Source organism: Eulemur rufifrons, chromosome 15 (genome assembly GCF_041146395.1).
Source record: "Eulemur rufifrons isolate Redbay chromosome 15, OSU_ERuf_1, whole genome shotgun sequence".
In the NCBI taxonomy this organism is placed as follows: Eukaryota; Metazoa; Chordata; class Mammalia; order Primates; family Lemuridae; genus Eulemur; species Eulemur rufifrons.
The window spans coordinates 60,428,985-60,444,647 of record NC_090997.1 but is presented as its reverse complement, the minus strand read 5'-3'; the positions used below and the strand labels follow the sequence as shown (position 1 = coordinate 60,444,647).

Genomic DNA, 15,663 nt, shown 5'->3' with positions numbered 1-15,663 from the left:
CAGTTACTTTCAACTTCCCTTCCTGATTTTATTCCTTGGAAATTCATGAAGTATTAATAGTAAAGGAAATGACTACTTTCTACATAAACTCTAAGCCATGAGGAAGAATATAGGTTCTGGGGTGCAAGTGATGGGACTCCTAGAAGAGAGCACATGTTCAGCTTAGTTTATCTTAACAAATACTTACTGAATGCCAGGCATTGTACTGGGCATTGGAGATCCAATAAAATGACCAAGGAAACCATGAAGACCTCCAAACCCAAATTGAATGGGTCAGAAAAAGCTTCCTAAATGTAAAGAGAGTCTTAAGAATGGATGGTGTATGCCAAATTATAGGGCACAAAAGCTATCTTTTCATATCAGAAATGTTGTCTTTTAGAAGAGGAGTTAGATATTTCTGTTTTAGATTGTACATGGGGGAGGAAAGGAGAGGAACAAGGGGAGAAAGGAAGAAAACAGGGTCAATTCAGAAAAGTTACAGGCAGTTTTAGCTGCTAGGGTTCTTCATACATAGATCCCCTCCCCGCCAACATTTTATTGGAAAATTTTTCAAACATACAGCAAAGTTAAAAGACTTTTATAGTGAATGTCTATTGACAGTGAACTCACCATCTAGATTCTAACATTATATTTTACTGTACTTGGTTAATCACATATTTATCCATCTGTCCTTCCCTCAATTCATCTTATTTTTTGGATGCATTTCAATGTTAATCATATATACTTTTGTCTGCCACCGGGAAGATGATGCATCTTAATCCCAGGAGCTTTCTTATGGAGGCTAATGGCTGTTTGATGTTTGTAGAGGAGATTTCTGCGTTGGGTAGGTAAAGTGCTGGGGCATTTGATCTTTTCTGACTGCTACCTTACTAAGAAATATATTTCTCATTCCTACCTACTGAAGTAGAAATTTCAGGAAACAATGTTTATCCTTGTAAACTAAAAATAAATTCTAAGCCCTCAATTGACTGAATTCACTCTCTCTAGACCAAAGGAACCCCACAGAAACCTGAAAAAGCAAGTTCTTGGCTAGAATGGGGTGGAAGGTCAGACACTCATCATTATACCCCCTCCTTTTTGTGGTCTAGACACAACAATTTACCAGCCTTTATGTTAAAGTAGAGATCCTAGGACTGACAGAACAGACTCTTTGTGGCAATAAGATACCAAATTACAAATAGGACCTAATGCCATGCCAGGCAAGGGTTAAGTCATAAACTCCTACACTTAAAGAATAAACTATGTCTTAATTGCCACAATGTTTTTTATTTTTCTCTAGCAGCTAAGCGAGTACTGACCTTGGCGTGAGATAAGCAATATTAAAATGATTTGCAGTTCACGGTCAGACCCCCACTTCCACAAGCCATAATGACAGCTTTGATTGGAGAGGAGACTGACTTCAGTAACTTTCTCCTGCTAAGAAGACCACAGTCCAGGGACTGATGGCCGGTTTTACAGAGGCTTCACATTTGAGTGCCTTTGTGTACTGAAAAGAAGTTTTGATGTATAGGTCCTAATTGTAATACATTTAAATGTTAAGTCTTCACCCCAAATTGAACATAGGTTGTATGTTACATGCATGTTGTTCAATATGCATGTGGCAGGACCATCTTCATGAATATTCATAGTTCCTGCTATAACTTGTTGAATATGTATACATGAGCAACCTATTTAGCATAAATCCCTGCCCCAACCCTTCCTCCTTCCAAGTGCCTATCTTTGGTCTTTGCCAGAGGCTCCCCTTCCCAGCCTGACAGAATGGCCACCTTGCAGGCTATAACCGTTTAGAAGATATAATGCTCTCCCAAATTTATAGATTGTGTGATTTTTAAGTTGACACCCTTTATGTGTGAAACATGCTGATATTTTTCTATTTTATTTCATTTAAAAAGATGCTAGTCATGATCCACTAACTCTATTTGATGATCCACCAGTGGATTGCAATTCACCATTTGAAAATCATTGTACTAGTCAACTTCCAAGATTGTTCTTTTAAAAAGAATCCCGTGGCTACTACTAAAGTTTCCCTTATCTTCTCAATTATCAGGAACCTGTTTTGAGTCTCAGCACAGTACTTACTTAGGATGTACGGCTTTAGGGCATGTGTAATTAAGAGAAAAACCTTAAATGCTTGGTAAGATTTCTGGGTAGATCCAATTACATCCTTTGGGAGTAAGTTTACTTATTTTCATTAACAGTAAAATAAAGGTTTATGCACTCTTGGATGGGTGGGAGGGTTCAGTATTCATATAGTGTTCTGTTAAATTCGGCTATTGATGCTTGTCATGGTTCTAACAAAGTTGAGAAGAGGATCAAATGAGAAAATTAATGTAAAAGCACTTTGAAAACTTATGTTTTATTAATACTGTTACGTGATACCAGGAAGAGACGGATGCTGTGATCAAGCTCTAGAGAGGCAGTGTTTCAGAATTTTTTAAATTCTCTGTTCTTATACAACGGTTACATTAACCTGTCAAAGCATCAACGACTAAGCTTTGAAGTGAGACTCCTGTGATCTCCTAGAGGTTTGGCCCCACATTTCAAGCGCTCCTCTCCGTCCGCGCATGCTCAAGAGCAGCTCCGACCTCGCGGGGTTGGGCTGGACACTGAGGGCGGAGTTCGGGCCACGTGGGGTCTCGTGACGTCATCTCCGGGCGCCGAGGGTGACTGGATTTGTGGTGGGCTTCCAGGGCTCCGCGGCGCTGCAGGTTGCTTTGGCTGCATACCGGAGGGCGGAAGTGCAGCAGGACTCGGCTCCGACCTCCGCGCCGGTGCTTTCTGCGGCTGCGCGGGCTTCCCGGAGTCCTGCTCCCGCGCCTCCGCAGGACTGTGTCAGGCAGGCAGTCTGCCCCGCCACCCCACAGCTCCGCCGGAGCCCGGGATTCTAGCGTTTCCACCGGCGCGGGAAGCCGGAGGGAGAGCCGGCGCTTCGGGTAGGGTACGTGTGTGTGTGTCCCCCAGTGTGAGGAAATGCCTGGAGGAGGAGGGTTGGGGAGGGGCCAGATAGGTGTGGTAAGAAGGAGGGGTGAGTGGCTGGCTAGAGGAACGCTCGACGGGTTCCAATGGCGAGTGGAGGTTGTTCCTGCGGGCAGAGATGGGGTTGGCGAGACGCCGCCTAGAACCCTTGGGCTGGCTGGAGGGTGTGGCCTGTGCGGTCTCTCTCGGGGAGTATATCCGTTCCTTATTAAGGTAGGAAACCTCGAATCGAGTCGCAGACTCTGGAGTTCAGTTCAGGACCCGCATTTTTCGAGGAACAGTTATTTAAGCCATAATTATTATATTATACGGGGCAGTTCGATTCTGTCCGAACTCGGTGGGTATTTCCTCCAGACAATTTATCTTCTTAGGGCATTTTTAAGTGTCATTTTAATAATATTTAATGCTAACAATGCCATTTTCTGTTGGCAAAACACTTTCACATACTTCAGCTATACTTCGGATTATTTTCAAATCATACCTGAACTCGAGGAAGCTAGGAAACTGGGTTGGTTCTAGATTTTTCTGAGGTGTGAGGAAGCACAGCATGTCTTGAGTAATCAGAACCTAGAGACTTTTCAAACAGCCACTGAACATGCAAGGCCTTCCAAAATCCATTTGTTAAATCTCTGAGTTCTTGAGACTGTGGGTACTTGGCTCTGAACTGAACTATTTGTGAATTCCATAGAGGGAGTTGTTGGTTGAATTTTGGATTTGAAAATAAGAATGTTGGGCTAAGGGTAGTAGTTGAGAAGAATTTTACACTAAATTTAAACATGTGCTTTGATTTTCAAAGATATGCTACTTAAAATTGGGGGAAAATGAACAGAATGGGATTGTGGGTATGGGTTTTTAGATTGGTGAACACATTTCAGGTGTGGGTGTTCATTTCGTTAGTTTCACAAATACTGAGTACCTGCTGTGTGCTAGGTACTGGGCAAACAGTAAACAAAAGAATGAACAATGAACAAAACAATAAAAATCTGTACCATCATGAAGTTCACTTTGGGCATGGGAGAGAAGACATTGCTACAAAATTTAAAGTTATCCCTGTCCCTTGGTGTCCTGGGGGATTGGTTCCAGGACCTCCTTGGGATACTGCAATCCACAAATGCCCAACTCTCTGTTATAAAATGGTATAGTATTTGCATATAACCTACACACATCCTTCCTGTATACTTTAACTCATCTCTAGATTGCTTCAACTACTTAATACAATGAAAATGCCATGTAAATAGTTGTTTTGCTGTATTTAAGGAATAATGACAAGGAAAAAAGTCTGTACATGTTTGGTACACTTTTTTTCCTCCAAGTATTTTCCATTGTTAACAGAAACTGTTGAGAAAGAAGTATCACAATAAGAGACTTTATTTCCCAGAGCAGTTTGCACACCAGGGAGATGTGCTCCCAGGAGAACACAGAGAGGGGTCATTCTTTATAGAAAAAGCTCCTGTCCAGGTTCCCACTCTGGTCTGCTATGTAAATGAAGGATTCAAACGTGTTTAGTTCTGCTTGATTGACATTAAGATTGACTGTAGGTCACAGTCTATTAGTTAGGGCTAGGTGGCAAATAGAACTTTCTGGCAGCCCTAGGCCAGGGGAACAGACAAGTTATGAGAGTCCCAAAGTTACACTTTCTTCCAGGAATGAAGAGTACATGTCTGACCTTTAGTCAGCAGATGGCCACTTGGCTCCATTTTGAATTTAGGCCCAGTTAGCCACTCAGGATCCATCTTGAAGGACTGGCTTTTTCAAGGTTCACACCATCCATGGTTGGTTGAATTCAAAGATGGAGAACCCATGGTTATGGAGGACTGACTGTATATGTCAGGTGGTGAAATAAAGCAATGAAGGAGAATGGGGAATGCTGCTTGTGGGGCAGGAGATGGCACTGATGGCCGTAGAAAAGTCTGTATTTGAGCAGAAACCTGAAGGTGATAAAGAAGGGTGCCATGTGGAAAGATCCATCAGAGCTACCACAGAGGCCCTGACGCAGGAGCATACCAGCTAGTTTGGCTGGAAGAGAATGAGCAAGGGAGAGAGAAGTAGTAGATACTCAGGTGGGAAAATGGGACCAGGTGATTTAGGGCCTTGTAGGACTTTGTAAGAACTTTAGGTTTTATAATATTTTGAATGAGATGGGGTTTGCTTTGAATGAGGTATGGACTAAATTTATCTAACTTGTGTTTTAAAAGGATCTGTCTGATTGCTATGTTGCCTGTGCAGCAGGGGCAGAAATAATGAGACAAGGTGACTTAGATTAGGGTGATGATAGTGGAGGTGGTGTGACATAACCAAATTCTAGACTTGTTTTCAAGCTAGAGCATTTAGGTGGAAGAGTCAAGGGTTATTCCAAGGGTTATGGTCTGAGCAACTGAAGAAGAGAACTGTCATTTAGTGAAATGGGAAAAACCACAGAGTAATAGGGGAGAGGAGGAAGTAAGATTTGAAATCATTTTCAGTTTTGCACATGTTAAATTTCCAAATGGAAATGTCAGTATGCAGTGGTAATATGAAATGAGTTCAGAGGAGAAGTCTGGACTGAAGATGTAAATGTGGGAGTTGTAAATGTATAAATCATTTAAAGCCTGGAGAAAGGTCTCCAAGGGAGTGGTTCAAGGACTGAGCCTGGGGCGTTTCAGCATTTAGAGGTAGAGACCTCTCACAAAAATCCTTACAAAATGCCCCAGGGTGGGGCTGTTCAGTATAACCTCTGTTGAGAATAACTGATCCACAGTAACAGAGTAAAAGGAAATAGAACGCAAGATCATTAACTGAGAGAGGATGAGGAAGGAAATGTGAAAATCTGAGGGAGGAGAAAGTGTGGAATAGTGATGTTGGAAAGTGGAAGAAATTCTCAGGGCCCAGTTTTATGGTTTGTGTTCATGAATTTACAGGGAGACCAGCCATCATAGATTATTATTTTTAGAGATGTTTACTCTAGTAAGTATTTGATATTTCTAGGTAGTTGAGGATTTTGTCAACAAAAGTACCTTCAGGTAGTAGGTTAGCCTTTCTTGGTATGTAGTGGGAAACATACCATGCCATTTGTTGAATGACTGGTTAACAGATGTTGGACAGAACCTAGTCTGTCCTAGGTCCTGTTTTAGATGCAGAAAATAGAGCACTCAAGAATAGGCCCTATACTCAAGAAGCTTACTTCTAGTAGATTGCATCATGTATTGGGATCTGTGTAGCTAAACCATTGCCTTCAGATTGGATGGATAGTGATGATGGTGTAGTGTATGTAGGAGAGGGACGTTCTTTCTAAAATAATAAAATTTGCTGAATTTAAAGCATGACTATACTGATTTGGAAGGGATTATAGGTGGAAACTTTCTTAAGTAGCTGGGTTTATATATTTATCTATTTTCCCCATCATTTAACAAAAATTCCAAAGCCTACTATGTGGTAATTATGGTAATATTAGGAATGAGAAGACAAATGTGACTCAATTTCTGTTGTCAAGGAGGACCTCCCAGTTCAATGTGGGGAGGGACAAGAGGCAGATAAGATGAACAGATAACTGCAGTACTTGATACTACATGCTACTAAAGGAGTAATTAGACTGGAGGCTACTTAGGTGAAAGCTTCCCAGGGAGCGGATAATAAACTGAGTTTTAAGAGATTAAGAGTGGCCAAGAGAGGATTAAGGAGTTGGCCCAAAGAGGAAGGAAAGAGTGTTCAAGCTGAGGGGCCATGGAAACATGGGGAAACTGTGTATTAAATGCATATAACCATTTATTGAATGGTTACCCTGTGATAAAACAGCCCTGTGAAAATTAGAATTATTTTCATTTTACAAATACAGATTTGACATTAAAGAAATAATAATTGCTTGCATTTCTTAGCACGTATGTATCCATTACTATATCAAACACTTTATAGATTCTTTTTTTCCCAGAACAACCTTGTGACTTGGATATTATTAATTCTATTTCATAGGTAAGGAAATTGAGGCTTAGTGATGTCAAGTGACTTGCCTAGGCTCACATGTGATATTAAAACATGTTACAATATCAGCTTTTTCATTATTTACTACCCTTCCCAATCCAAAATTTCCTGAAAAGTTGGTACATTTATTGCTCTGCCCACTTCCTGCTTTTATTGATGCTATTTTGCTCTATTAAAATATTTGCCTGTCCATATTCTACCCTTTCTTCAAGGTCCACATCTTCTAAAATTCTTCTTTGAGCATTATAAGATATATTAACATTTAATTCCCACTCCCTCCTTTTGAAAGTTTTCACAAAGTAACATTTAATTATACCATGGACATATAGATGTTTTGGAGTTAGAAGGACATTGGCGATCAGTATGGTATGATGGAAAGAATATGAGATTGGAAATCTGGGTAAGAATGTAGCTTCTAATTTTGGCTCTACCATTTATTAGCCACAAGATTTTAGAAAAATCATAACATCTTTATCTCAAATTCATCATTTATAAAATGGGAACATATAGGCTTGTGTGTATGAAGTATGAGGTAATGTAAAATATATGATGTTTCTGGTGTTTCTTGATATTTATAGTAGTACATAATCTACTGTTATCTAATTTTTGTTATTTAATCTGACCTGCTCACCTCATTTTTTGGGATTCTGTTTGGTTTTGTAATTTTGTATTCATTTTCTGTCTTTCCAACAAATTCAAATTCAGTAAACATTTTTTGAGCATCTACTATATTCTAGACACTATTCCAAGTGTCAGAGATGAAAAGATGAATGAGATATCATCCTTTTCCCCCTGAGAATGCATTACAGTGTACTGGAGGAGGCATACAAATAAATAATGAATTATAAGTGCTATAGTAGAGGAAAAGTAAAGGTGCTGTGAGGAAGCAAGGAGGATTCTGCCTGAGTCATGCATAGAAGAAAGGTTATTTTGAGCTGTGTCCTAAAAGATGTTTAAGTTCGAAGACAAGGTAGAGAATGCTGCTTTAGGGTAAGGGGACCACTGGCATGAGCAAAGGATGTGAGTGTGCACTTTATGTTTAGTAGATTTGGAGATTATAATACCTCTGGGCAATGACTGGGGTTTTTAAAAGTCCATTATTATTATTATTATTTTGTATTCCAGCACCTGCACAGAGCTTGGCATATCAAACGAACAAATATTTGGCTCAATATTAAATGTTATTGGCAGTGTTCAGTGCAAAATTTTTATCTGTTGTTTTCCTTTATTATAATTCCTACGAACAGGAATTATATAATGTTTTATAGTGATTTTGATTATTATTAGTTCTTGAAGTCTTTGAATATTGAGTTGTAAACATTCTTTGAAACATGTTTCTGTTGGTTCTATAAATTATAATGGTAGATAACCTTTATAGTACATATTATATGATCAACACTTTTCAAGTGCTTTACATGTATTAATTTATTTAATCATGTCTAATGTGGTAAGTGCTTTTTCTGTTTTACAGATGAGAAACCTGAAATACAGAGAATTTAAGTGACTTATTTGAGGTCACATAGTAAGTGAAGGAGCTAGGTTTTGGATCCAGGCAGTGTGACCCCACATTTTACGTTTTTAACCTCTACGTTAAAGTGCCTCTCGAGAGTTAAATTTTGTTTTTCCGCCTCTTTAAAAAATAATTATGAAAAACTCACATCTTTTAACTTTATCCATGTATCACTAATTTTTCTTATGCATTTTAAAAGTTAAGTATATTTACTAGAGACATGCTTTCTTATATAATTCTTTAGAGGTAAACATTTATTGATGTTGAAAGATTAACATATTAATATTGTGTAAATGTGGGTCTGTGTATTTTGAGGCAGTAAGTAGCCTTGTTTGCAGTTTTCATAAATCTGTTTTGCAGTTTGTTTGTTTTGCACGTTTAACTACCTTGGCTCTGTTAGTGGGGGGAAAAAAAACCAAATTCTGTAAAACAATTTAAAGAGGTTTATTCTGAGCCAAATGTGTGTGACCAGCCCGGAGCACATGGCCTCAAGAGATTCTGAGAAAATGTATGCACAGTAGGGGGATTATGTTTCGGTTTTATACATTCATGGAGATAGGAATTACACAAAGACCCATAAGACCCTAAGTCAGTACGTGGAGGGATGTTTCAAAGGTTGGGGGTGGGTTTTACAGGTTATAGGTAAGTTTAAAGATTTTTTGATTTGTAATTGGTTAAAGAAATGAAGCTTTCTCTAAAGGCTTGGCATGTTTAACTTAAGATGTCTGTTAATCAGAGACCAGCTCCACTGGACATTTAGGACATTTACAGAAACTCAAGTGATATTTTAAGTAAATTGGTGGTCTGCAGGTGTGGTCTAAGCTTTGCCTTGTGTAGCCTTAGGCCTGTTAATGATTTAGTATCTCTTCTCCTTACAAAGAAAGTCTCCAAAAAGGGAGCGGGGCACGAAAAGGCATGTCTGACCTCCCTTCTCATGGCCAGCAACTCATCTCTAGGGTTTTCTGGGGTCCCTTTGGCCAAGAGAGGGTCCATTCAGTCAGCTAGGGAGCTTAAGATTTTATTTTTGCTTATAGCTCACTCAGTTCTTCCCTTGAGGTCCTATACGAAATATATATGTAAGAAACAATGTTATGGGAAATAAGGTACTATTTTATCTTTCACTAGTTTTTATACCTAAAATCCTTCTGTAGAACTTTGATAAACTTTTGCTGAAATACAAGACTTTCAAACCGAAGCATGTATTGTAGTCTTGATGCTCTTCCCCTAAGTCTATATTTGTATCACTTTTGGGAAGGGACTCCCAGAAACAAAGAGAAGAGAGAGCATTGACCATTTCTTTTTACTGTTTCTTAACATGGAAGGGAGAAGCAGAAGAGAATGCCACAGAAAGAGCAGGATGGCCAAATATTCTCATTTGGCAGCATAGAGGGAAGAGAAGGAAGCCACACTCACATGCATGATATTTTGGTTTATGGTGATCCCTGCCTATTAATAAACATGGCTCAAATGGCGTCCTGGAATCTTACCAATCAGATTATTATTCCTTCTTGAGAGAAGGGCAATGTACAGATGCTTTTCTTTTGGTAGCCATATGCACTTTAATATTGAATTGTCTTGGATATTTTCTACCTGCTGCTTCTGAGAAGAAAATCATACAATGTGACTATATTGATGATGACTTTTCAACTTTAAATTTGTAATTAAGTTTTCTTAAAGTCTCTTAGTGAAAGAGCTCTTTGCCTCAAGTTGCTTTATCTTCATGAGCAAGAGGGAGATCTCAGTTGTAGTGTTGATTAATTGGGCGTATCATGGTTATAGAAACCACTGCTTACCACTTTTATATCAGATTCAATTTTAGATTTACTTGTCATAACCCAGATTTCATTAATTCCTGTCACTAGTGAACTTATTTTAAAAAGAGCAAACTATTATTTTAATTGGAAAGTAGTGAAGTCTTTTCTATTTTCAGTGAGTTAATTTTGTGTGATTTGTAAACTTGGGGATTTTCTGCTGAGTACAGAAACTCAATAGTTTGAATTTGAAGGCTATCAGTGTGGAACTATATGAAGTTTACATGGTTGTGTCATTTGCTTAAAATAGTTACTTTTATGGATATATTTTAATAAAAGTGAAAACACTGGTGGTATGCTGGAAAAATCACTGTACTCAGTTTAAGTACCAGAGTTCTTATCCTGATTTGACTGTTGCACAGTACTTTTATGATGGACAGATGTTTTCCACCTCTTTCCGTTTATTTACCTGTAGTTGACATTGCATCCAGCTGACCTTCAACTTTTTCTCTTTGACTAATTAATTTATGGGAGTCTTAATGTACTTGGCATTGGTTAGTAAAAGAGAAAAGAAATGAAACAAGCTTCTTGAATAATTCAATGTTAATAATATTTGGCTAAATTCATATGATTATTATGATTAGAATGTTTTGACAGGATACATTATGATAAATTATGAATTAGCTGCCTATGAAAGATGGGAAATATTATTTGAATAAATATAGTTACTCAGAATCTGGGTGCCACCTATTGAGTTACTCTAAGTATGTATTATCCACAGTATTTATTTCAGCATTTACTCATGTAGTATATTGTGGTGTTACTTAATCATAGAATATTGGCACTGGAAGACACTTGGATATTGTAGAGGTCAAAAGCCATGTCCTTCTGTTGTACCCAGAATATTTTAGCTTGCAGAGTTAGTCCTATATTTGTGATATAGGTAATAATCTAAGAGTTCAGAGTAGAAGCAGTGTTTACTGTTTCGTTAGGGCAGAGGACTATGAGCTTTTGTTTGCAGAGTGGGTAGTATTTGAATAGGTGAGAGAAGAGCATACTAGCCAGGGGAATGGTAGGACACAGAGCAAGATATTTAGGGGGCCACTTTTGCTAGGGGGTTCATAAAAAGAAGTATAGTTAATAAGACTAGGAATATTGGTGGGATCAAATTGTGGACTGGATGAAATTTAAAATGGAGAATAGGTTTATACAAAGATTTTTCCAAGATGAAAGATTATTTTTACAGGAAGAGAGAATTATCTGGAGTAAGAGAGGTTGAATATATTGGGTGGGCCAGGGGTAGTTGTGAGAATGATCCTTTGGAGTTGGGCTGTCAGGGTTCATAGGGCCTAGGTGAGTTCTCTTTAGATAAATGATGGACTCTGCTGGACTTGAAAGGATGATGCAAGTATAGTTTCATTTTGATTGTGGTTCTTTGCTTAAATATGTAATGAGCATTACTTGCATATGTAATTTTGAATTGGTTACTTCTGTGATCCCTTTATATAAATAATAGCTCTGCGTTTAGAATTTGTTGTACTGATTTTTTGCATTCATTCTGAAGAATGCCTATCACACAGTTTTTTGAAGTGAATAATCTTTATGACATTCATTTTTTTCCTATAATCCTTTGTTTTGTGGCAGGTTCATTCATATTTACAAGGATCTGACTAATGCTCTTCATTTTATTTTCAGTTTGGCTTTGGTTGAAAAAGGAATTTAGCCTGTATGTACTGTTTTAACCACTGGAAGAATGACAGATGACAAAGACGTGCTTCGAGATGTGTGGTTTGGACGAATTCCAACTTGCTTTACTCTGTATCAGGATGAGATAACTGAAAGGGAAGCAGAACCATACTATGTAAGTATGTTGCTGGTTATTTAAATTTGTCCATGTTTGTAAATAAAGCCTTAGAACCTGCAGGCTATTATTCAGCATTTTATATATAACTGATCTGTGCTTATTTTGAAAAAAAAAATAGAAAACATAGATAAGCAAAAAGAAGGAAATAAAGATCACTGCTAATCCTGCCACCCAGAGGACAAAACCACTGTTGATATATTGACTTTGTTTCTCTTGTGCATATTTGCATATGTAGCATATGATATGGAATTATAAACTATGTGTTGTTTTTTAATAGGAAGCTATTTTGAAAATCATAGGTTCAGATTATATTCTTCTGTATTTAGATGATTCCATGCAACTATGAACAAAATATTTTTATAGCTCAACGAATATATGAACACCCGCACATATTCAAATATGTTCACTGAGCTAATATATATATTTAGTAATATAATAAGTAGTTGTACGTAGACTTGTAGGTTTGAGTTAATGGATTATCCGTTCTAAAAATGAGTTTCAAATATTTTCTGATTTTAGTGTGCTTTTTTTCCTTTTCTAAGTGCATGTGTAATCTGAGTTTATCCATCTAATGATAGTATTCTTCCTGTTTATTGAATAGCCCCTAATAGGCAAGTACATTCTCAGTTGTTCTAGTTTTTTCTTTTTGTGTCTCAGGTACACATACTATTGTTTGCCTAAAGAGGATGTGGAAAAGTGGAAATGTATTTGTGATGATGGACTGTTTCTTCCGTTTCACTTTAATAAAATTTGTCCTTGCTTTCTCCCTTATCTGTCTGAGAGGCAGCACTCCTTCTCAGCCTGCTCCAGCTATGAGAAGTCAGAGTGCTGGAGGAAGCCACTTAAGGAGCCTGTTCACTCACTTTTTGGTATAGGAACTGTTTTTTTCCCTCTGTGCATCCTTAGCATCTGTTGTAGGCTGTGCAAGTGGCAGATACTCAGTGCATGAAAGCCTCCCCAGGCTCATGTTGGGATTTTGTTGACATTATCTCTTTGGATTTTCTTACCAGATATGATAATTTTAGAGAAGTTGAGCAGTCTTGTTACTAGAACTCAGGCTTATATGCATTTGAGTAATTTTAACTTTGCAAATCTGTATAGTTTTCTCTCTTTAGGAAAACTTCCACAGTTAAACACAAAGTGTGATCATGGTTTATTTTTAGAAGAATTTCATCTGTTAGAGGTATTTTTCCTATTCTTTTGTAGTATGGGTTAGGATACCATTTATGTTGTTTCCAAACAAGTTTTTGCTGTTTTAGTGAAAATTTTTAACTTTGGCTGGCCTTCTAATAGTATCTAAAGAATATTTGTGTATAGTTGGTCAAATTTGCAACAACTGAGAAATAAATAATGTAAATCTGTTTATTTTTAAATCAGACTCTAATGTTTGACATACTTCCTATAGTTAAAGAGTATAGTATTTTTTCTTTTTATGTGTGAATCTGTTTAAATATGAAAAGACTATTGTGAGAACTAGAGTGTAAGTTGTTTTCTAGTCTATATCTAATAAAATCGAAAATGGCAAAAGTATTGGGGTAACTGTAGGAGGAAGAGAATTGTTTTGTCTTCTAGGTGATTGTTTTTTTCTTGAATTCTTCCTGATTCTTTACCCAAAGAAACTCTTACATTGCCATGATTTGTGATTTTGAAGAATATTGGATGACAGGCATATAATAAATATTAAAACCAGGGTTTAAAACCATGTAGCACAGTCCAAATTTTGTTCTTTAAATACTTACATACTTAAGTATAAATCAATACATACAGGAAGAAAGTTTACAAAAGCATTAGTGATGACTAGTCTGGTTAGCATTTTAGTGTCAGTGTAGTTGTAGTTCAGATATGTCTCAGTTGTCAATTAAGCTTGAAAATATTTTTAATATTAAATATATTCCTGTTTATTTTTTGCATTTTCATTTGATGCCTCTGTGCATAAATCTTCTTTCAGCCTATATCCTATAGGTATGCCATTGAGAATTATGTTTTATTTTGCAGGGAATATTAGGAAAAAAATTTGTTAGAAACTAGGTTACTTACTAGTTTTTGTTTCTGTTACATTCATTTAAACTGTTGCTTTCCATTTAGTTTATCCAATATAAAAACACACATACTAATTTTTATTCATACTTTGTGACTTGTTAGTAGAGAAAATTACACGATTAGACATCAGTCTCATTGGACCCTTAACATTACCCAGCAATCCTTTTATGTTTTCTTAGTTGTCTCTGTCTTTTCCACTGTCACTATTTCTCTTAGCTCTGATCTCATCCTTCACTCTTGAGAGGTGACCTCGCTTCTACTTCACAAAGGAAATAGAAATCATCTGATGGAACCTCCCTTAACTTTCTGCTATCAAATCTGTAAAAACTATCTGCATTCACACACATTTACTTCTTCCCTCCTGTTACAATGGAAGAAATGTTTTACCTCCTAAGCAAGGCCCAACCCTCCATCTATGTTCTGGATCCTACCTCCTGCATTCTCAGGAAGCTGGTAGTATCTAATATTCTTCCACATCTACCTCTGCCTTCTGTATTTATTTTACTTTCAACTTCTTATCTACAGGCTCCTTCATACTAGGTTATTAAGTATGGAATGTCTGATTTCCTTAAGTACTAAGTTTGACAGTTGATATCTCTGAGATTTCACTTTGACACTTCCTGGTTTTTTGTGTTTTTTTTTTTTTATTGTGAAGGTACATCCTCATTCTTTCAAATGCATGTTTTGGCTTGTGATTATTTTTTTAATTTTTAGAGCAATTTTTGTGAAACCATAGATAAGTCAACAATTCATGTCATTTTTGAATATGAGGTCTGTTGTGGAACCAATGCAACATTGATATCCTGGAAATATCAACAAAGGATGTGGCTAATGAATGCATGGTATGTTGATGGTTTGAGAAGTTCTGTTCTGGTGATTTTAATCTTGAAAATGAGCCACATGGGTGACTGGAGACCAAGGTGGATAATGATGAGCTGAAAGCTATAGTGGAAACGAATCCATCGCAACCTATGTGTGAATTAGCAGCAGGGTTTGACGTTACAATTCCAACAATGTTGGACCATTTGTAACAAATGGGCAGGGTAAAGAAGCTGGATAGATGGGTTCCACTTGAATTAAACGAGTGTCAGAAGAGAAATCGTCTGGAAGCTTACCTTTCTTTGCTGTCATGACATAAAGGTGAACCATTTCTACATCGTATTGTTACATGTAATGAAAAATGGACTCTTTTTGACAATTGCAAGTATTCGACACAATAGTTGGAGAAAGATGAAGTCTGAAACACAGTCCCAAGCTGAATATTCATCAAAAAAAGCTTATGGTGTCTGGTGTTCCAGAGCTGGTATTATCCACTACAGCTTCATGAAACCTGGTCAGTTGATTACAGTGGATGTCTGCTGCAACCAGTTGAATGAAATGATGAGGATGCTTGCAATTAAGTAGCTGATTATTGGTCAGTAGAGACAGGCCAGTCCTCTTGCAAGACCACATGTTGCTAAAAACAACGCTGCTCAAACTACAGAAGCTGAACTTGGAAACTCTCTGTCATCCACAGTATTCACCAGACCTTGTACCAACTGACTACCACTTCTTCCAGGCTTTGGACC

The 15,663-nt window shown here is 37.4% G+C and overlaps 1 protein-coding gene across 6 annotated transcripts in view; it reads left to right on the top strand.

Moving 5' to 3' along the window:
- Positions 1–2,684: 2,684 nt before the first annotated feature.
- ATG5 (autophagy related 5) overlaps positions 2,685–15,663 on the top strand; it is a 126,113-nt gene continuing 113,134 nt past the window's right edge. For 4 of the 6 annotated variants that reach the window (XM_069487480.1, XM_069487479.1, XM_069487478.1 and 1 more), the window contains exons 1-2: positions 2,685–2,938; positions 11,887–12,052. In XM_069487480.1, the coding sequence (XP_069343581.1) occupies positions 11,945–12,052 (108 nt within the window). In that variant the 5' untranslated portion in view covers positions 2,685–2,938; positions 11,887–11,944. Of the gene's footprint in view, positions 2,939–3,027; positions 3,190–11,886; positions 12,053–15,663 lie in introns of those variants that run through there. The other 2 variants (XM_069487477.1, XM_069487476.1) reach the window with 2 other exon arrangements.